The sequence below is a fragment of the Berkeleyomyces rouxiae genome, assembly GCF_048999995.1.
Source record: "Berkeleyomyces rouxiae strain 22BRR77 chromosome Unknown BrBRR77_ptg000004l, whole genome shotgun sequence".
NCBI lineage: Eukaryota > Fungi > Ascomycota > Sordariomycetes > Microascales > Ceratocystidaceae > Berkeleyomyces > Berkeleyomyces rouxiae.
This window is the reverse complement of record NW_027396494.1, coordinates 691,309-712,865: the sequence shown is the minus strand read 5'-3', so window position 1 is coordinate 712,865 and position 21,557 is coordinate 691,309. Positions and strand designations below refer to the sequence as shown.

The 21,557-nt window shown below is 51.8% G+C and overlaps 7 protein-coding genes across 7 annotated transcripts; 2 read left to right on the top strand and 5 right to left on the bottom strand.

Moving 5' to 3' along the window:
* Positions 1-225: 225 nt before the first annotated feature.
* Positions 226-2,009, top strand: BROUX77_004412 (uncharacterized protein; the record flags this gene model as incomplete). Its single annotated transcript, XM_073749172.1, has 3 exons — positions 226-320; positions 409-463; positions 522-2,009. The coding sequence occupies 3 exons, from the start codon at positions 226-228 to the stop codon at positions 2,007-2,009; spliced, it is 1,638 nt and encodes a 545-aa protein (XP_073604869.1).
* Positions 2,010-2,365: 356 nt separating this feature from the next.
* On the bottom strand, positions 2,366-3,399 carry BROUX77_004411 (uncharacterized protein; the record flags this gene model as incomplete). The annotated part of the gene is made up of 2 exons (XM_073749171.1): positions 2,366-3,078; positions 3,162-3,399. The coding sequence occupies 2 exons, from the start codon at positions 3,397-3,399 to the stop codon at positions 2,366-2,368; spliced, it is 951 nt and encodes a 316-aa protein (XP_073604868.1).
* A 3,743-nt stretch (positions 3,400-7,142) lies between these two features.
* Positions 7,143-8,957, bottom strand: BROUX77_004410 (uncharacterized protein; the record flags this gene model as incomplete). The annotated part of the gene is made up of 1 exon (XM_073749170.1): positions 7,143-8,957. The coding sequence occupies one exon, from the start codon at positions 8,955-8,957 to the stop codon at positions 7,143-7,145; it is 1,815 nt and encodes a 604-aa protein (XP_073604867.1).
* A 970-nt stretch (positions 8,958-9,927) lies between these two features.
* On the bottom strand, positions 9,928-12,077 carry BROUX77_004409 (uncharacterized protein; the record flags this gene model as incomplete). Its single annotated transcript, XM_073749169.1, has 4 exons — positions 9,928-11,467; positions 11,544-11,642; positions 11,705-11,880; positions 11,937-12,077. 4 exons carry the CDS (start codon positions 12,075-12,077, stop codon positions 9,928-9,930), a joined length of 1,956 nt encoding a protein of 651 aa, XP_073604866.1.
* Positions 12,078-14,814: 2,737 nt separating this feature from the next.
* On the top strand, positions 14,815-16,170 carry BROUX77_004408 (uncharacterized protein; the record flags this gene model as incomplete). Its single annotated transcript, XM_073749168.1, has 4 exons — positions 14,815-15,032; positions 15,181-15,505; positions 15,569-15,694; positions 15,760-16,170. The coding sequence occupies 4 exons, from the start codon at positions 14,815-14,817 to the stop codon at positions 16,168-16,170; spliced, it is 1,080 nt and encodes a 359-aa protein (XP_073604865.1).
* A 525-nt stretch (positions 16,171-16,695) lies between these two features.
* BROUX77_004407 (uncharacterized protein) lies at positions 16,696-17,977 on the bottom strand (the record flags this gene model as incomplete). Its single annotated transcript, XM_073749166.1, has 2 exons — positions 16,696-17,793; positions 17,930-17,977. The coding sequence occupies 2 exons, from the start codon at positions 17,975-17,977 to the stop codon at positions 16,696-16,698; spliced, it is 1,146 nt and encodes a 381-aa protein (XP_073604864.1).
* A 987-nt stretch (positions 17,978-18,964) lies between these two features.
* Positions 18,965-20,423, bottom strand: BROUX77_004406 (uncharacterized protein; the record flags this gene model as incomplete). The annotated part of the gene is made up of 2 exons (XM_073749165.1): positions 18,965-20,146; positions 20,229-20,423. 2 exons carry the CDS (start codon positions 20,421-20,423, stop codon positions 18,965-18,967), a joined length of 1,377 nt encoding a protein of 458 aa, XP_073604863.1.
* Positions 20,424-21,557: the final 1,134 nt, after the last annotated feature.

The window sequence follows — 21,557 nt, the reverse complement described above, 5'->3', positions numbered from 1 at the left end:
TTCACACTGTATCTGTGTAAACGCGGTAGCTGCTCACTTCACGTCGCATTAATGGCAAGTCCGTCCAGCTCTTGCTTCACGGCAGGTACACAAGACCGCTGGGAAGTTGCCGTTTGCAATCGCATCTTGGAAAGCTCAATCCTGCATTTCTTTTGCAACCTCACATCCTTTTCCTCTCGTCTTACCTAATCACCACCTTTCAACTACATCCCATCCCATCCCATCATGAGCGCATCTCAGGGCGCGGCTGGCGATACGCCTGTCGCAAAACGCAGCGACAGCATTTCTCAGCAGTCAGACACCTCCCAAACCGCCGCCGAGTACGTTATGCCACCTACGCCGGCGCCCATGGCCGTGTTTACTGCACGATATCTCAGTGTGCGGTCCTGCTAACCATGTGCATTATAGATTTCTTCGGTCACAAATGCAACTTGAGGCTGAGGCTCGTGAAGCCATGCCATATGTAAGCACTGTACATTCGGCGTCTACTTTGTGCTCTAGCTGCTGACCTTTCTCTCTAGAGCATCAATACATGCACATACTCTCAGGGCCCGCTGCGACAAAGCATCTTTTCATGCTTGACCTGCAACCCTCCACCCGCCGACATCTCCATTCCCTACGAGAACGCCGCTGGAATCTGCTATGCTTGCTCAGTTCAGTGCCACGGTGATCACCACTTGGTCGAGATATTCTCGAAGCGCAACTTCACGTGCGACTGTGGCACGGAGCGTATGCCATCAAAGACCCCTTGCGCGCTACGCAAAAACTCGAAAAGCGGCAAGCAAGGCGCCGTTAGTGACAAGCCCGCGAACGGAAACAAGTACAACCACAACTTTAGGAACCGCTTCTGCAGCTGCCAGCAGGAATACGATGCCTTTTCACAAAAGGGAACAATGTTCCAGTGCTTGGGGCTAGGTACTCACTTAGAAGGTGGATGTGGCGAAGATTGGTATCATCCCGGGTGTCTTGTTGGCCTGGAGTCTGATTGGTACGAAAAGGAGCATCTGGCAGCAGATAGCACAAAACAAAAGGCTGATATCTCGGGTCCCCAAGCCGAAACTACTGCTACAACGACTACCCCAACTGTTGATGACGCCCCAGAAGAGCCAGCAACCGCCGCGTCTGATGATGACGAAGAAGCTGTTGAGGATGATGTCCCGCTGCCCGAAGGATTCCCGGAAGAAGACTCGTTTGAGTCTTTCCTTTGCTTCAAGTGCCTGGAAGCACATCCCTGGGCCAAAAGGTATGCCGGTTTACCAGGCTTCCTTCCGGCCGTGTTTGCCAAACCGCAGGAAAAAAAGCCCGCAGATAAAGCCGCTGCAAATACCATTCAGTCAGATGGCACATCTGATGCCGTTGGGTCGGAGTCTAAGAAGCGCAAGGCCACTGAACTTGAGTCTGAATCAACGGAAATAGACCAAGCTAAACACGCGCGCACAGTAAGCGTTGAACCTTGTGCAATCAAGTCCACCGAGGCCGATGTAAAGACAGCAGTCGAGCCCACAATTAAAGAAGATGAAGCTACCGAGCCTGCGTCCTCATGCAAAGTTGCATCCATTAAGCCTCCGACCGAGCCATTGAATCTATTCTGCCGTCCAAACTTTCGAAGCGGCTTGTGCTCTTGCTCTACCTGCCAGCTTACTCTTTCGGCCCATCCCCAGCTACTTGAGGAAGAAGAGACATACGAGCCCTCCATATCCACCAACTCCGAGGCTGGTGGCCAATCAACCGCTGGAAGCGGCAGCATCTATGAGCGTGGCGAAAGCGCCCTCAAGAACATGGACCGTGTGCGCGCCATCGAGGGAGTGATGGCATACAACATGATGAAGGAAAAGCTAAAACCCTTCTTTGAGCAGTTCGCTGGTAGTGGAAAGGCTATCAGTGCGGACGACATCAAAGACTACTTTGCCAAGCTCCGTGGTGATGAGCAAGGTATGAAGGAGGCACAGCAGGCGGCCGAGGATTCGGGTGCCGATATCAATGGACGGAAAGAGCAGGGCGGATGCTGAAGTTGTGAGGGTTGACAGACATTTTGCGGAGTCTGAAAATCCGCAATATCGTATTGTGTGGGCAGATATGAACGGAACGACAGGACAGGACGACCCCGGGCAATATAAACACAGCACATGGCTCCAATAGTAGTAGGAAAACAAAAAAAAAAGCCAACTACCAACCTTTTCTTACTTATAGTAACCAGCCTCTGTCGCTTCTGGATACTGTATTATCACTTGTTGTACAAATCATGTGATATCATAAAACGCTTGAACGCCGAGCACTATAAAGAAAAAGGCAACATGTCTCGCATCTCGGCCGTCTACATGCTAACTTGTATCCGGGTATGATTGCGGAGTCACGATAATCGAAATCAGGGCCCCTGGCCCTTCCAGTTTCCAAAACCCATCATCGGACTTGGAGCCAGAGGCGGTGGCGCCGACATCACATCGTCATCATCAGCATCGTCCCCATTCTCCTGCCGCCCACGCTCCACATCGACGCCGCGAGCACGCAAGTGCTCCTCTTCGCGCTGGCGGTCCTTTTCACGCTCTCTAATCATGGCAGCCTCAAACTCGGCAGCCTCAGCAGCCTTAGCCGCCATCTCGGCCTGGACCAGCTGCAGGCGTAGTTTCTCCCGGGGATCGACGAGGTCGTCGTCGTCGCTCCAGTACGGGTCGTCGTCGGGGATCTGCGGCAGGGCCATGCGCTTCCAGAAGCGCACTTCCTGGCGATGGGCCACGTCGTCGACCGTGTGCTTGTGGCGGGCCTCGTCCTCGGCGAGCAGCTTGCGCAGCTGGCGCATCATGTCGTGTGCGCTGCCGGCGTGCGACTGCATGTCCCAGATTTGCTCGCGCAGGCGGCAGTTTTCTTCGCGCGCTTCTGAGAGCTGGGCGCGGTACGACAGGTGCCATGCGCAGACGTCGGATACATGCTGGGCCTTGTAGCTGTGGAACTGTTGGAGCATTTTGAGAGTCACTTGGCGGAAGTCTTGGAGGAGTCGCATGTTGGAGTCCCGGCCGTTCTTGGCCTTGTCAAGGGCTTCTTCGAGAATAGATATTTGTTCTTCGTAGTTGGCGGACTGCGCTAACGAGAAGAAAGAAGGAAAAGAGTCGAGCGTTAGCATATGCTGGTACATAAAGGTAAAGGCTTCGGCCGGGCTGGCTCACCATTCAATCCATCCGCTGCTGCTGCTATCAAATCTTGAGTGGATATATTCTGGTCGCGCGCTCGTTGCCGGACCTTTCCGATGTTGCTCACAATCTCGTCGGTCTTTTTCCGGTTGTCGGCTAGCTGTTTTGACAGCTCTTCAACCAGACTCCAGATGTAATTCAGTTCAGCCTGGTACCCAGCAGGCATCACTGCGCCGGCCGACGACGCAGGGGCGTTGCCATTAGCGTTATTCATGGCAAAGGTTCGAAGCCGGTTACAAGATATTGTGCAGGAAATATCTACGTGGAGATGCTAGTTTTTGAGATGGCGTATTTGTGATGGGCGGTTATAGGTGTTTTTGCGGGATGAGTTGGTTGACACTTCCGGGATGAAAACCACTTGTTGAAGATATGAGACCGAGTGTGGAGAAAATGTAGCCTCAAGATAAAAGAATATACAGGAAAGATTAAACTTGTCTCTGTCGTGTGCTCTATGCCATAGCTAGTCTAGATACCGGTCTCTTCATCAAATGACGTTGTTGTCAAGTTGGCAGCGGATTGGGCCGGCTAAATATCGGCTGCATCTCGCGTTTCACAAACTGGCTCCCACAGACCCTAATCAACCCGAGAGACAACGACATTCCATCAGGGTGTGTGTTAGTCGAAATATTCGAAAGATATCAAAGGCAGATTTTAGATTTTTACAGAGCAACCACGGTTAATATTCTGGCAAAATCAAAATTTGACGTACATAACAACAGATCAAAGACTTCCTCTAGGTAGTAATAGGCACTTTGTGGGAAACACGTGCCCGTAGGCAGACAAGCCCTACAACCCTGAAGGCAGAGGCTGCCCTCTTCTGTTCTTTTGGCGATATAAAAAGATTCTCGCTCTGCCTTGGAGTCAACGTTTCCTTCTTCTTCTTCTTTTTTTGATTCTCACCCAAAAAAACAGCTGGGTCAGGCATCTCATCGCTTGCGAGGTATTTGATAATAATACTCGGCGAGTGATGGGATGCCTTACAGCTCATTCATTCTTTTACTCTTCCTCTCGACTTCCCAGGTTGTACTTTGTCCTCGGCATTCCCTCTCTGAAGCCATGTCGTGCTTTTTTTAATGACAGCACGGCGTGGTCGAGGTTTGCTCTGCTGGACTTGGCAATCCAGTGCCTTGGCTGTTGTGTCTCCAGTCGGGTGATGGGTGAGATGCAAGGTAAGTTGGCATTCTAATTACAGCTTGGAAAAGAAAATAAAAAGACACTAACATTTTATGCTTGCTGGTCAGGCTTTCAGACGTGGGATATATTCTCACGGCTGTTTGTATGGCAGTCAACCAAAAGGATCAACAAAGGACATATTCTTTGACGATTTCTTCAAAACGACTGTCAAGTTTGCCGCCACATCATGCACCCAGCAGCTCAACAATTCGCTAAACTTCAACCTTTAATGCGAAGGCGGAGGTGCAAACTATGAGCCATCTAGGTGCTAGTACTTGTGAGTACTCTTAACAACTACAACTAGTCCTACGATCTTCCACTGACTTAGAAAATTGACCAGCTCATCGTTTCGGCGCGGAGTAACGTGACTAGATCCATATACAAGGCGGGATATTAGTTGCTAGCCCCAGTATCCACGCTGTCTATGTTCCCTAGTCCGGCACAATGTAGTAGATAGGGCACTGAAGGCAGCAATAGCGCGGTAATAACGGTCAAGGCAGCAAAAGCGACTCTGCCGGGATGCAACATGTACGACCAAAAGACCAGGACACTATGGAATCAAGGCGTCACATGCTCAATAAGTATTCGGTAAAATTAGCGATCACGACATCAATCTTGCTTTTCTACAGCCCAGGAACATCTAGATATTGAGGATGTTTTCTATCTTCATTATCTCCCAAATAGCTCGGGGTGTATTCACTGTCCAAGTCTCCATTATCATTTCAGCAATAGTAATAGTCAGAGTAGGAGCTGGGGCTGAACTTACTTTTGATTTCGGCGCCAGTGGCATCATCAGGACATCCGCCATGCCACTATTTTTCACCGCGTCGCTTAGATATGCCGTTTTCGAAACCTGTCTAGGAGCTTTTGTTGGCGACCATGGTTCCAAGAACTTTACCCGTGCATAACCGACATCACACAATTGATCTGGCGACGTACTTGCATGGGATCCATCGTTATTTCGAGGTGTCAAGGAGCAACCAGATCTAAATAATGGTTGCCTGGGCCTGACGCTTGTACCGCGCCCTTCCGGCTTTCCGTTTCCCGACTGAGAGTCTGACTGTCGTTGAGCGCTAGACCCAGGTGCTTGGATCCTGGTGCGAGGAATCTTGCCTTTTGGCTGAATCGGCGAGGAAGCGCTAGCCATGGATGCTTTTCTTTTGCCAGTGGACTTGGGAGTTGAGGGAGAATAATACCGAGGCGGATAGGGGGCCGGTGGCGGACACTTGGGAGTGAACGGAGTGGTGAAGATGGGGATAACGGGCCCGCCAGCTGCGACAGAAGCACGGGATGGGCCAGGTGCAATGGAAATACAGCCGATAGGTCTAATCGGAAACGGTAGTTTTCCGAAAGGCAGGGGAGTCCTGCCCTTGCGAACAGCAGAATCAATGGGTCTTTCAACAAGACTGATGGTTTCTGTGGCATGTTTCTTCACCTCTTTGTTGTCTGCTTCGATGAAAACATTATCACCTGCTTGGTTGCAGAGGCTGACATGGTTTCTCTTTTGCTCTACGTCAGTCTTTTCGAAGGTCGGGGCACGTTCTTTGCCCTTGGCTATAGAGAGATCTTTTATCTGCTTTTCTCCAGAGCCCGACTAGTAACAGGCCACAAACATGAGTATATCATCCTGACATCTAATATTTGGCACAGGAAACATGGGGTTCACTTACAGGCTTGAGAGAGGCTGTCTTGTATGATGAGTTGCAGTTCATGATGAAAAAAGACCTTTGAAGAGTGAGATGTGCTTGCTAGCTTTGCCAACGCTACCGTCAACACTGATGTAAATAGAAACACGCAGGGCGCAGATATACCAACACGGACCTCGGAGATGCTGTGATCACAGTAAAAGAAGCGGATAGAGTGTGTCTTGGCGAATAAAATCGAGTCTGGGTTATGTTGCGATTCAAACAAAGTGTGCAACAATGTGAACAAGAAAAGGCGGCTCAAGACAACAACACACCCAAGCCCACTCTCCTTGTTTTGAACAACCTCCACCCCCAAAGAAGCAGTCTCCAGAGTGGCTCTCATTTCTGCATAGCAACCAGCAGCCCATCTTCCAGGCAGAAAATGAGGTCTTGCCCATAGAGCCCATGATACATATTGCCTATATTGTACAACTACAAAGAAGCTAAGCCCAACTCGACACTTGTGTGGGAACAGGAGACCTGGTTTCTGTGAGTACTACAATTTCAACATAGAAAGACTTCCTAATGCAGAAGTGTCACTCTTCTACAGTTGTCTAGATCTTTGTGTCGTGAGATATTGAGCAAAAGTGATAATTGCATTGGTAATAGTAACACAAGGACAGGACAATTTACCAACCCTAACCCTACTCAAGCTGATATTGTGAAATGGAATTTAACATTTAATACAATGCGGTCGAAAACTAGTTAGATAAGGACACAGAAACAGAATCCAACACCAGACGCCTAACATGGTACAGAAAATGCAGAGCAGCAAAACCTCCAATCCGAGAGAAGGCGACAAAAAAAGGAATAGAACAAAATAGGAGGGGAAAAAACAACGCCATCGGCCGGGTGCCTATATGCCAAGGAGATCCGCAATACAACAGCCATGAAAAGCAACAAGCTAACGACCAAAAGAAACCATGAACGTCTATATCGTGAGTGTGTCCTTCCTTGTCGGTTATGATGCAGCTTGCTTGCGTCTGTCAAGAACATGGCAGAGCAGCGGGGGAATAGGGGGGGGGTAGAAGGGAAGGTAAGAGAAGAAGAAACGTCGTGTGTGCAGTGGGAGGAGGGCAGGGGTCGTGCTGCACAGCTCCTAGAAGCCGAGATACCTGATAGTCATCCACTCAAAGTTGCGCAAGCCCAAGTTCAGTCCGTTCTTGGCCCACCAGTCACGCACAGCGACCTGGTCTCCAATGCTGTCTTCAAGGGCTTCTTCGATGGTGCACGTGCGGTAGGGGACCTTGCGCGTGCGACCCTCCATGCCAGGCAGCTCGCCACGCGCATAGCGCAACCACCACTCCAGCACGTCAATGTGCTGGTACGCCGTGGGCGCCTTGAGGATCTCGGCGTCATAGATGAGCTTGTCGTCACCCTGCAGCTGGCGCCACAGCTCAAGCACCTCGACTTTGCCCCAGCGCGACGCCATGCGCGGGATGCTGTCACCGTGGGCCACGGCGATGCCCGACTCGACCCACCAGCGAATCACGTCCAGCTGGTTGCTCTGCGCGGCGTGCAGCAGCGATTTGCCCGGGCGCGGTGGGATCGACTCGTCTTGGAGCGAGACTTCACGCCACCAGGCAAGCACGCGCAGATCACCACGTGCGCTAGCTTGCTCAAGTGCAGCTTCTGTGTAGAGCAGGGGGAGACCCGAATGACGCCACCACCAGTCAAGAACGCGGGTGAAGCCGTTTTTTGAGGCACCATCTATGACATCATGGTTGTACAGAGTATCGTGGCGGCCCTTGAAGGTCGGGCTACGCTTCCAAAAGTCAAGTACATCAGTACGGCCGTAATATGCCGATGCCATAGTTGTGAAGGAGATATTGTCAAACGCTTTGAAAAGATCGGGGCGGTTGGCCTCGAGATATTCCAGGACTGTCACCATGGAAAAACGGATGATCAGCTTGATGGTTAGGGGTGTGAGCTCAGTGAACTCGGGCGGTGCCTGTGAAAGCTTGTGGCACACCATGGCCTCGGTGCTGCGAAGAGTCGTGTCTTCGAGTTCGTGGCCAAATACTTGGGCAGGAGACACACCAGCACCGATAATGCGGCTGTTCCATGCATCAGGCTTGGGTAGTTTTGTATAGATGCCCAGGGCCTGGGCAAGCTCCCAGTCACCGGTGAAATCAATAATCATGCTCCAGAGCTCTGGAGGAAGGTGTGTGAGGGACTTTCGTTGGCTGCCATCGTGGGAGCGCGAGGGCACGGAGAGATCAATCTCGCGGCCGAGGCTAAACAGCTCGGCCTGGTTGCGAATAATGTGGAGGACTTCGTTGAACCCGGCCCACTGCACGGTTCTCTTGCAGCCTTCAGTGGCGTCGTAGTGCCATTGGATGGGGGACAGGGTTCGGATCCAGGGCCAGTTGAGTTGTATTTCGTTGAGCTGACGCTGGGTCATGTGGTTGGACAGGCACTGCTTACTCATGCCCGGCACCAGCAAGATTCGCTTGGTAGCATCCCAGCCGCGGAGAATGCGTAGCAGCATGGTATCAGCAAATCCAGCCAGCATCTTGGAGATGCCGTCGGCGTCCAGAGGAGCCAGGACCAGGATATCGGCCCAATCAACCAGGTCACACGCCTGCTTTCGGCACATCTCGAGCTCGCTGGGGTCTTGCGCCGGGTCGATTGATGTCTGCTTGAGGAAATCGGGCGGTGGGATAGCGAGGCTTCGGTTGTGCCAGGTAGTACAGGCTTGTTGCAGGCGGGGCACGGGATCGTCGACAACGGCTCGTATGTCCATGTTGTGTTTTGTCGCGAGGTTGAGCACCAGATACTGGGCCCACGAAGTGTCGCGGCTGCCGGTCGAAGCTACCAGCACATGGAGATTCCGCGGCCGCGCCGACTCGGAGAGCGAAAGAGATAAGGCGGTCGGCGAGGCCGTCATGATCTTCCGGGAAATGTCAGCCATTTAGGGGTCGGGGCTGGGCATTTCCTGGCGGGAGGCAAGGGGCGAGAGAGGCGGGGGATATGCACAGCAGGGGCAGCGGTCGAAGAGTGCTATGTGTAGAGTAGATATGGGAGCTTGTGAGAGTATCAGAGATCCGCGGGGCGGGGGGGGGGGGGGGGGGGGGGGGGGGTTGGCTCCGTGACTTGTCAGTCGGGCGGGTGTCTTTCGCAACAGTGACGTCGTTTGGGCGGGCAAGGCAGTAATGGTTGATATTTCGTGGCGGTGTGGAAAAAACGCGGGCTCAACGGCAGATTACACAGAAAAAAGACACAAAGCCGGCACAAAAAAAGGAAAATGTTGATGATGGCACAGTACGGTAGAGACTGGAATTCTGAGTGGTGTGGTGTGGTGTGGTGTGGGCTGACCGCAAAAGATATAAAAGCAAACCTCGTTCAAAGGGAGACTTTTTTGGCCTTGGGTTTTTTTTCACCCAATCGTCACTGAGCCGTTTGCCGACGTCTGAGAAAAGTGGGGCCTGCACGCACAATGCAGGCGGCCCAGGTCCAAGAGCAAACAGGGAAGGAGGGAAGGAGGGAAGCAGGGAAAAAGAGGACCAAGAAAAGAAAAACAAAGTACAAGTACCACCACGCCATTACCTTAAACGCTGCTATTCACAGTACTGCTACAAATAGCACAAAAGGCCCAAGCAAGTATCACCATGGCCAGTTGGTTGGCTGCCTGCACGTGACCTCTTTGGGACATCCATCATCCACAGCTGGTGGCTTTTAGGCCTCCACACCCCACCAGGCGAGCAGACACCAATTTTCTGTAGCACATGTATAGCTGAATCAGCCAGCTCATGATAACTGAGACATACGTCGTGGTGTATAAAAAGGGTCGGCCCTACACCTGTGCCCAGACAGTGCAGTGGGGGGTCGCTCCATATCAGACATGATTACAGGGGGTCCAGATCCTCTCCTCTCCATATCGTCTACCAGATCTCTTCCACCCACGATACCCCGCGAAACGCTATATCCACATCCTGCTCCGCCTCTACCCCGCCATATTCCACCATGGCCTCTTTAACCAGTGCCTTTACAGCATCCGCCATTTTACGCGAGCCACCACACACGAAAAAGATGGCGTCGCTCTTGACCCAGCCCGCCAGCCGTTCCTTATCAGACCGCAAGACATCTTGCACGTAGACTTTTGTTTGCGCGTCCCGTGAAAACGCCGTGTGCAGTGCGAGTTGCCCTGCTTGCGCTAGCTTCTGCCATTCCTTGCCGAAATGGAAGTCGCTCTCTCTGTTGCGGCAGCCAAAGTACAAGTCTGTCGTTGTCTCTGGTGCCATCTTCGCCGCGGTCTCTGCTGTCCAGCCTGCGCCGTGTGTCCCTCGTTCCTGCACAAGGCTACGAATCGGCGCTATGCCTGTCCCTGTCGCTATGCACACCAGTGGTCTACGTGCATTTTCTGGCCCAGATATCTTGCTTGATGACTGGGTGTAGGACACATACATGTCTGTCCCTTCAGCAAGATTTTCCAAGTATCGTGATACAAGTCCACGCCGTACCCTCCGTAACACCGTACGGTACTTGACCAGCGCAACGACCAACTCTATCGTAGCTGTGTATTTTGATGCTGTTTGACGTTCAGTCCGAGGCCAGTTGGCAATGCTATACTGCCGCGGACGGATAGCTGGAAAGATATCCAACACCGCATCGGCTGGGATGCGCACAGTGTCAAACTCTTGCAGCACCTCCAGAATAGAACGACGTGGCCGGCTAGCGTAGTCATAGTATTCGTCGGTGAACTCCGGCCGGCTGAATTCAAGCAAACGGGTCTTTTGCTCTTCATCGGTTGCGAGGTAAGACAGCTTCTCAAAAAATGTGCGGGACGGCACGGCAAAGATGTCCAGGCTGTGAAGAAGCAAATCACGAAGCGTAAACTGTTCCATCTTGGGTAGATCCGAAGGTACAGCTCCCATACGTGACCAATCAATCAGCTTTGTAGCGACTTCATCCCATCCCATCCATTTAATGAGGTTGTCGACATCAACAGGAAAGTTCTTTGCGTAAAGATCGAGAGTGTCGCCAGGCATAAAGGCTGGCAATTGGGATTGCCATCCGGTACTCTCTGGAGAGATTTGGAACCTCAGCAACCGCACATCTTGCCAGTGATCCGTTGGTGTAATTCGCTGATTAAGTGTCAGCTTAGCGGACAGTCGTGATGGCATCTCAAGAGGGACATTGCTGGGGGCTGCTGATGCCGGCGTCGATATATCCATCATCCCAAACTTATGGGTCAACTGCTCGTCAGGCGTTATATCCGCGGAAGACGGAACTATAGTATTTGCTCCAGCTGCTGTCCTGGGCTCTGATGGCGATGTGGCTTGCTCATTCATAAAGATGAGCGGTGCTGTAGGGGGGAGTGGCTTGGACTCCGGTATTGGCTCTGTTTCTGGTGGGAGAGGGAACTCCTGTAAAAGAAACTCTCTGAGTGATGATATCCATGGAATGAATGCTTGGTCAATGCTAAACCTATTGTTAGTCTCTCAATGTCTTCTACATGCATAACTAATTTCAAAATATCTATGTTTTTAAAACTTACCCATCCGGATGCTGCTGGTCTGCTTCACCCCGTGGAAATACCTCCGAAGCTCCCAGCTGGCCTAATCTCTTGCTCAGCTTCAATGATGCCCAGTTAAATCTAAAGCAATTCAAGGTCAGAAACATGTATCTATATTTCCCCAAAAATAGGGCGCAACTCACTGTTGATATGAGCTATCGCCAAGCCCAAACACAGCAAACCGGACTCCGGAGAGACACCTGGGCGCCAGCTTCTTTCTCAAGAGTCGCTTCCATAGCTGAGCTGCATTTTTTGGCATATCCCCCAAGCCTGTAGTAGACACAACAAATATCACGAGAGATTTCCGCAACAGCGAGCTCTGTTTGGGACTGTCAGTGGTTGCTCTGCCTTTGAAGGTACGATCATCGGACTTACTAGCTGGATTCTGTTCATTTCACACAGTTCAACTTTGAGGTGCAATCTCATCGCCATGCGAGACACCTGCTCGGCAATGTCATAGCTGATTCCAGTCTCCGTCCCATATCCGACAAGAATTGATGCAGCACTGGGTTCCATGATTTGTCTCTCATTATCCGCCGGGATAGGTGATGCCTTGTAATATCAGTAGAGTTTCGGCAGTCCAAAAATGGATTTAGAGTGAAAACGAATGTCAAAGTAATACATCTTCAACTCATAGTTAAAGCATTTCCCCTCTGTAATAATTCATCGTATACGTTGACTGAGTCGCACTTTGACGTCCACTGTGGAAGAATCAAAGTGATGACGTTTAACCGACAATGACCCGGCAAGAAACCTGTATCAAAACAACTTTCACGTGCCAATGCGAAAATTAAGACACACATGGCTTATCGATTAGAGATTTGTACTGGGTGGTACAGCATAACAGCCTGCAGTCATTTCTTTGCCTGCGAGCTGACAAACAAAAAAAAACCCTGAACACTCTTCATGGCTTGAGGAAAGTCAGCTGAGCCAAAGTTTAAAGCTGAGGCATTGACTTTTGTTGATGACAGCTGAGCAGGTTCAGACGAGAGATGCTAAACAAAGGATTGTCTCACTGAAGACCTTACGGTTACGGGCTGAATCAATAATGAAAAAGCAGAAAACATGGCAGGTATTTCCAATAACTACAAAGGGCTGTTTTATGAGACTGCGATCAACAAGGCGAATGATTCTCGAATGTTCGACCAAATTTCGTTAATGGCAAGTTATTTGGTGGAAGGGAACATAAAGGCGGGCAGGAACAGCCCATTGTTTACTGTGGGGCTCTTCTTTCCTGATACAATAAATACGGTAGTTAACTATGTATGTATGAGCTGACGAAGTACAACCATGATATGGAGACAAAAATGCAACTTGGCCTCAATAGAAGACCAGGATACTTGAACAGTGTGGTGCAGGGCTTTGATATAGTCATCTGTATTGGAAAGAGTCAATAGAAGCAGCTTCTCTTCTAGCCACACCAAAACAGTAGCTGCACTTTCCTAACAAAGTTGTAGGCAGCACAGGTTCTCGTCTGCCCAAGGCAGATTGCCTAAAGTCGGTTGTTTGCTTTTGATGGTGATGATTTGCCAAACATATTGTAGCAAACTGACTGCTCTGGCGACTTGTAGGCAGCGACCCTCTGACTGTCTGGTTGATCTTCGTTGACGTGATAGGATTCTAGGCACAAGCTCCCACGAAATGATAGAATATAAGGGACTGGCTTCATGTGTTGTAATTCTGGGGGGTGAACTCCGATGTATCCGACAGTCTAAACATTATAGTTAGTAGTTACTTGGTGTGAAGATGTTTCTGCCTGCAGTCAGCATATTCATCATGCCTCAACATAAGGTCAGAACCAGTCTGAGCAGCAGCCAACCACAGACGGCAGTTGGAGTAACTAGATATGAATCAACAAGAGAGCAATGCGGAAGCAGCCAACATAGAGAGTGCAACGGCAGTTACCAAATCCTTGGCGGTTGTCAGAGGACGCAGATGCTAACTCCTGCCTGTTCCTGTTTGTGACCGCACAACAATGAACAGCATTTGGCAACTACCAGGTGCAATTGTAGTGGTGGTAGCTCGTTAAACGTCTGTTGTGTATCACGCAGCACATCAAATGCGCAGAGTCAGAAGCAAAAGGACAGAAGCTGACGTCAGGTCGTCTCAGACCAGTCGAGAAAATAATCAAAGTTCTCACCAGAAAAGGAGAAGCCCAAGCTTATTATTTTCTTCATTGCCATGATACGCTCGTCTGCGCTGGGCAGCAACCATTGATTGATTTTATTGCCCGATTTATTGGCATCCATCCATGTGGGGCTCAAGCTATGAGTCGGCAGTTACTTGATTTGTAGCGTAGAGTTAGGGGCAAGGCGGGGCAGCCCGACCAGTGCTCGCATCAAATGAATGCGCCAAAGTAAAGCTTAGCACAGCACAAGACAGCACCGCAAGCTGCCATCTCTGGTGGTGCTGCTGCTGCTGTCGCATTTTAAAGCTCCAAACAGCCTATGGCCATATTGCCAGCTAACAAAGCCAATGGCAAGCTCGACTAGGAAAGATCAGAGAAGGCGCCTTCCACTGCCAACTACTAGCTAGGTCCCTGTATGGCCGTTGATTGGCCGGAGCCCAGCACCAGCAACAGGGTTGGGCCATCTGTTTGTCGCAGTTACAGGTGCAGGCGCAGTTGGTTGCAGTTACAGTTGCAGTTGCTTCATGTGCCAACTAGCTTGTTTTGCTAGGTCCCTGCCTTTTGCAAGTTTTGAGAGCAGACATGGCAACAGCAGTGCCTGCAATGGCTGCTAGTGCAATACAGGCGAGGCAGCTACCGCCATCTGGGTGTTTTCAGGCCCTTTCCAAATCTGGCCCCAATAATCCGCCCCCCTTGGCCACCTCTTTTCTACGACTTTCGCCCTCGCTGTCTTTTCCTTCCTGTTTCTCTTCCTTTTTCTCTTTTTTTCTCCACGTTCTCACCACAAGTCAAGCTTTACTACCAACCTTGTGCCATCGCGCTTCGCGGACATCCCGTCAACCTTTCATCAACTCACCAGGGCCTCTAGCTACCCTATCCTGATACCTATCAACGTCCAATCGTCCCCTTTCCAGGCTCGACCCGACCAAACCACCCAAGCAACCTTGCTCTAGCCACCTATTCTCACGAGCAGGATCTCGCCCAGCACCTAAATCCCCTCCAGCTTCAGCACTTCTTTGGAAACAGCCCCTCTTTTCGCCGCTGCTTCCGCTTCTCTTCCCTCTCTCTATTCACGACCGATACTTTTTTAATCTTTTTTTCGGGTCTTCCCCCAATAATCTCACAATGTCTGCTGCCGCTGCTGCCGATGCTGCCACCAACGACGTTGCTGCCGTCGCCGAGTCTGCCCCCGTTGCCGAGGAACAGGCCCCCGCTACTACCGCCACTTCCGAGGCCCCTCAGGACCAGACCAGCGTGACCGAAGGTCGTCGCCTGTACCTGGGAAATGTCGCCTATGCCGCCACTGAAGAGGCCCTGAAGGAGTTCTTCTCAGGCTTCGATGTGTAAGTCATGCGGTTTCCCAACAACCCCTCTCTTCCCCTCGCATGACTACCATGTAACCCCTCACAAATCCCTTGTATCAAGCTTCAAAGATGCGCTTGTAAACCTACCCCTAGATCTCTGCTAACCAGTCTGTCAACCACTCTACAGCCAGTCGGTTTCCATCCCCAAGAACCCTCACACCAACAAGTCAGTTGGCTACGCCTTTGTTGACGTGGCCACTGCCGAGGAGGCCCAGCGTGCCATCACCGAGCTGGACCGCAAGCAGATTTTGGAGCGCAAAGTCTCCGTCCAGATTGCCCGCCCTCCCCAGGAGCCCAATGGCGATTCCACTGAGCCCCGCCGCAATGCCAATGGCCGTGCCGGTGGCCGTGCTCGCCGCCGCAACCCTGCCAAGAAAGATGACAAGCTTGCTGCGACTGGTGACGCCTCTGAGCACGCTGAGTCTGGTGAGGTTGATGGATCCGGTGCCACGGTATGCCAATCTAGTGATCCCCGGCGACAAAATACATCAAAGCTAACAATAACCTCATTCTAGGAATCCAAGCCTATCAAGTCTCGCTCCCCCAAGCGCAAGAACCACAAAGGCCCTCCCGAGAACGGCGTTCAGTCCAAGGTTAAGGTTATGGTCACCAACCTGCCTTACAACCTGACTGAGGACCAGGTAGGTTTCAAAAGTCGAGAAAACAGCCCAAATTCTCAGACTAACACTTCATGTCTCAACTATAGTTGAAGGAACTTTTCAGCGCCTACACTCCCGTTTCCGCCAAGGTTGCTCTTCGCCCCATCCCTTCGTACATGATCAAGAAGCTCCATGCTCGTGGCGAGGCCCGCAAGGGTCGTGGCTTTGGTTTTGTTACTCTTGAAAATGAAGAGCTTCAGCAGAAGGCCATTTCCGAGATGAACAACAAGACCATCGAGGGTCGCATGATCGAGGTCAAGGTTGCTATTGACAGCCCCGATAAGGTTGACCGCCCTGCCGAGGGCGAGGGCGAGGTCGAGGTGAAGAAGGAAGAGTCCGACTATGCCGAGCTCACTCCTGTCACTGAGGTGAAGAAGGAGGAGCCCGATGTTGCTGAGCTCACCCCTGTCACTGAGGTGAAGAAGGAGGAGCCCGATGTTGCTGCTGTCTCTGCCTAAATCATTCGTTGTGAATTCCCGCGACCCTGTTCTACCAGCAAACAATCCGCTTTCACTTGTCCCGAATTCTTATAAGCGAAGGTTGGACTGTGAATCCGTCAAATTATTTGTTGGCAACATATGTTCGTGTGTCTCATTCAGGGCTGCAATGCGAAATCATTGCCGGAGATGCACGTTGTCACCGTGTACAGCTTAAATCTAATTATTAACGACGCTTTTACGATGCATGAAACTACAAGGTTGCCATAGCGTAAGATGATATGCTCTCTTAGACTTGACTTGTGAAATATTTTCTTGTCGGTGAAACGCAGGTAGGAAGTAGGTGATTCCATACTGTAACAAACATGTGTGCCTTAGGCTTGGAGAAGATTGAATGAACATCCACGAATATTTCTGAACAAGGGTATTCAATGTGTTAGTCTAAGAAAAGGAATGGTGATATGAGGGGATGAGAAAAACCAAGACCATGATGAAGAAATATAAAAACCACACAACTAACTCCACGCTGACAGCCTCAGACCACCACTACCAATCCCAATCGTCTTCCTTCTTCTTTGCAGATATGTTGCTGTTGTTCTTCTTTGATGCCCCACCCATGGCCGAAGTGCCAATGGAAGTATGGGGATTGCGGTCCTCGGCAATGGACGAGAAAGAGTCCCAAAAGTCTTTCTTGGTGTCATCCAATGGTGCTTGTCTGTAGCCAGCCGACGAGTGACCGGCACTACCGTTGCCGCCCTCGACGAAGCGGCTAAAGCCGTCCTGGGCCGTCTTGGCGCCCATGGTAGCCGAGCGTGCAACCTGCTGGGCAGCAGTCTGGGCAGCAGTCTGGGCCTGCTTCCACTGGTCGCTCTCGGCGATCTGGCGCGCCGTGGGCTGGATGTAGCCGTCGTTGACGGTCTTGGCGGTCTTTGTAACGGTGGATGTGAACCAGCCAAAGCCCTTGCTCAGGGCGGCGACGGGGTCAGCCTGCAGGTCTGTCATGGTCGGCAGGGCGGTGTCGGTGGCGGATGACGAGGCGGGCAGGCTGCCGGAGCTGCCAAAGCCGCTGTATTTGCCGCCCTGGCTGGGCGGGAGGTGGTCGGGGCGCGAGGCGTTGGCGTCGCCGAGGCGCGCAAAGTAGGCGTCGTCGACGCGGGTCTTGCCGCCTGTGGTGGCGGTGGGGGTTTCGCGGGACCCAGAGAGGGGGGCGCTAGATGCAGAAGAAGCGGTGCCGGCGGCAGTAGAAGCCGCAGCGGGCTTCTTCTTCTTGGGCACGGGCACGTACTCGCGGCCCTCGACCTGGGCAGCCAGGCGCTCCTTCCACTCGTCGCCAACGTCGCCGCTGTAGCGCTGGGCAATGGTGGCCGAGTCCCAGGAGAGGCCGGCGGCGAGGGTGTCGGGGTGGGCGGCGAAAAAGTCCTGCCAGGCGGCGTTGCCGCCGAGGCGCATGCGCTCGAGCTCGCCGGCCTTGAAGGCGTCCATGCTGATGGAGCGCACAAAGGAAATGTGCACGCCGAGCCCGCGGTGCACGCCGGCGCACACGAGGCAGATAAAGATGCCGAATTTGGGCGACGCCCATTGCGGCGACGGCGCGTTACAGTCGCAGCATACGCTGTTCTTGGGCTCGCGTTGCATCGTGGCCAGCTGGTGGGTGGGCGTCGGGAGGCGTTAGCGGAAATGGTTGGTGCGTGGGGGGGGAGCGGGGGCGTTTCGGGGACGGAAGAGGGGACGCGGGGGCGGGGCGGGAGAGGAGAAGAGGCTGGGGAGCCGGGCGGCTTACCTTGGACCGCGTCTCGGGGTCAACCTCCCACATAGCCTTGGACGCCATGATATATTATGTTGTTAGTCGAGAATCTGGGAGGGGGAAAGTGTCTTGTGTTCTATCTAACACGGCTGATCGACTCGACTCAGAACCAGGCAAGCTCAGACTTCCGTTTCAAGAGAAGCAACTGCGCTCTTGTTTCTCAAGACGAGACGAAGAGAATACGCTATCGATGGCGGAGGAGGGAGGGAGTGAATAAAAGAACTAAAAAACAAAAAAAAAAAAAAAAAGGAGAGGCGAAAGGACAGCGAACAAAAGTCGATGCGACTCAACGGTGAAATCTTGTTCCGAGATGCGAACAACAAGAGCAGTCAGTCTTCAAGACGTGAAAAAAAAAAAAAAAAACAAAAAAAAAAAGATACAAAGAAAAAAGAAACAAAGTTTGGAAAAGGAGATTGGCAATCCAATAGTTTCAACAAACCAAAAAGAAGCTGCAGCGGCCGACGGAGAATCAAAAAAGAATTGAAGACAGTCTAACACTCGTCAACTATTCAAAAAGCCAAAAAAGAAAAAAGGGTCCAAGAGCAAATCCAGGCTTGCAAATTGCTGGCTAGGCTGTGCAGGCGATAACGTCCAGTAACGGCAGGTGCCTACTTGTGCAGCCAGCAGCAATCTAGGGTTACAGACCCTGGCGTCTTTGCTTATCGTGCTTCTCTACGACGATGATTTTAGATCACGACACAAACAACCAGTTTCAAGAAAGACCAAGGTTCTCTTTAATAAACAACCCCGTTTTACAAGGGCTAGCTCAGCCGAGACTCCTCCAAAAATATCATCTCAAACTATCACATGAAATAGACAAAAATACGCAAACTGTGATGCTAACCACCTAGACCCCGAACGACGACGACAGCTTGAATACAAATTTTGATAAGCAAAAAAAGATACCCCATCACAAAGAACCAAAAAAAGAAGACAAGTCCTGTAACCACGCAAAAAAAAAAAACACAGCATTACTTTTTCATGTTTCCAAAAAAAAGAATACCAGACTTTTTAAGCAGTGGCAGCCAGAGGCTGAGGCTCAACGCCGACACGCTCGCGGCTGAGGATGTCAAGCATCAGCTGAGAGGGGCGGTTGTCCTTGTAAACGGCCTGGCCGTCCTTGAACATCTTCACGTTCTCAATGTACTTGTCAAAGAGGTAGGAAGAGTCCATGGGGCCACCCTTGGCTTCAGGGTGAAACTGAGTCGAGAAGATGGGACGGGTCTTGTGCATCATGCCCTCATTAGAGCCGTCGTTGAGGTTGACAAAGTACTCACGGAAGTCGGGGCCCATGGTGCTGGTGTCGACAGCGTAGCCATGGTTCTGCGACGTGATGTGGCATTGGCCGGTGGTGATGTCCAGAGCGGGAATGTTGTGGGCACGGTTACCATACTTGAGCTTGATGGTCTTGGCACCAGTAGCCAGCGCAAGCAGCTGGTGACCAAGGCAAATGCCCATGATGGGAACGGGCGAGGTGGCCATCAGGTGGCCAAGGTTGTGGATGGTCTCGTGGCAGTGAGTAGGGTCACCAGGGCCGTTGGAGATGAAGACACCATCAAAGTTGTTGGCAACCTGCTGGATGGGGTAGTTGTAGGGGAACACAGTGACCGAGGCTCCACGGCTAACCAGACTGCGGAGGATATTCTCCTTAACACCGCAATCGATCAGGGCAACGTGGTACTTGGCACCGGGGGACTCGACAACGAAAGGGGCCTTGGTGCTGACACGCTTAACCAGGTTGATCTGGCCAGGGTCGATGTAGTTTTCATCTTCATCAGCGTCGTACTCATCACCAATGGAGATGCGGGCCAGAGAGGAGCCCTGCTCACGCAGATAGGTGACAATGGCACGGGTATCAACGCCAGAGATGGCGGGGACACCTTCGCTAGCACACCACTCGCTCAGACTCTGGACAGCAGTCCAGTGGCTGTACTGCTCGGCGACATCGGCGACGACAACACCGGCACACTGGATGTGAGGAGATTCAAAGTACTTGAGAAGGTTGTACTGGTCACGCTCGTTTGAGGGCACGCCGTAGTTACCAATCAGAGGCTGGGTGAAAACAATAATCTGACCACGGTACGAGGGGTCAGTCATGGACTCAGGGTAGCCAACCAGCGAGGTGGTGAAGACGGCTTCACCAGAGATGTTGGAGTTGGCGCCAAAGGCCTTGCCATGGAAGACGGGACCGTTCTGGAGAGCAGGTGTTAGTACGAGGCGAAGCAGCAGAGACGGGTGATTCATTGCAGCTGGTAGCCGGGCTGGGGTGACTCACCTTGATGGTCAGAGTGGCATCCAGGTTGCGGGCGGGAGAAGTAGAACGGGGGCCGCGAGACGGCATGGCCCGGCCAGCACTACCGGCCTTGTTGGATACAAAACGGGCAGTGCAGTTGAAGGCCGAGCTGAAAGAGCTGACACGAGCTCCGTTCACCGCAGAGCGGGCGGAGAGATGCTTGAGGGCAGCAAACATGTTTGTTGGGGGGGAGATGATAATTTTGGGGTTTTTTTTATGAGTAGTGGGGTAGAAGAGAAAAAGAGAGGGAGAAGCACGGAAGAGAGAAGAGGTTGAAGTTATCCAAGGAGCCGTGAAAAGCTATTAAGCGCTGAGAGCTCTCCAGAGATGGTCTATAGGAAGGAGAGCGGGCTTGGTTAGCAGGGCATAGCATGGAGGAATGGCGGAGAAGCAGAATGAGACCGAGGCCAGTGAGCGAGTGATGGGCTCTGAGACAGCGACAAATCCTGAAGCAAGGGCAGCGACCAAGTAGCAGCAAGGCTCAAGTCTCGGGGCGGCGATGCAGACGTCAAGATGGAGACTCGGATGCACGGAGGCAGCATGGGCGGATAGAGAGCTTCATGGACATACCCGAAAGATAATCTTGAGAGGTGAAGACTGAGCAGCGCTGCATGAAGCGCGGATTGAGCTTGGAAGCAAGACTTTGGCAAAGAAGAAGAAGAAGGCGGGGTGGGAGAAAGAATTTCTAGAATGCAGGTGTTTTTTATTAGGCAAAGGTGACGATAATATCGAGAGCGTGGGATGGAAAAGAAGATCGAAAGAGGAAAAAAAAAGATTGGGAGAGCTCGAGCCGTAGGGAGGGGAAGGAGGGAAGAAAAGTTTTCTCACTTACGGGAAGGGACGTGGGTTCTGAGTGCTGGGTGCTGGAGAAGGAAAGAGCAACAAAGAAAGGAAGCAGCGCCAAAATAGCGACGAGGCAACAGGCAGTTGCTTGTAAGAGCGGGTGGTGGGGATTTATAGGAGGCAGATAAGGATAACAATGTGCGGTGGACGCTAGACATTGATACTGATTCAGAGTGGTGTAAGTACATGTGTAAATAGTTATGTGATGGACAGACCGCCCAAACCTAGCCAGTTTGGGCCTGTGGCGGACAAATCTGCTCTAGTCCTGGCCGCCCTTCTACCCTCCGCTGCAAAAACCTATGACTCTGACGTGTTTCCATGCCACAGAAAGGGCGACGAACCAGGATAAGTCGCGATAGCCAGCGAGCCTATTCCAGCGCGGCAAGAGCTTAACTTGGCAAAAAGGGCACTAGCCTACGGAGTTGCAATTAAGTAGTGCGCATATTTGCACTGCCGATGGTGCTGATT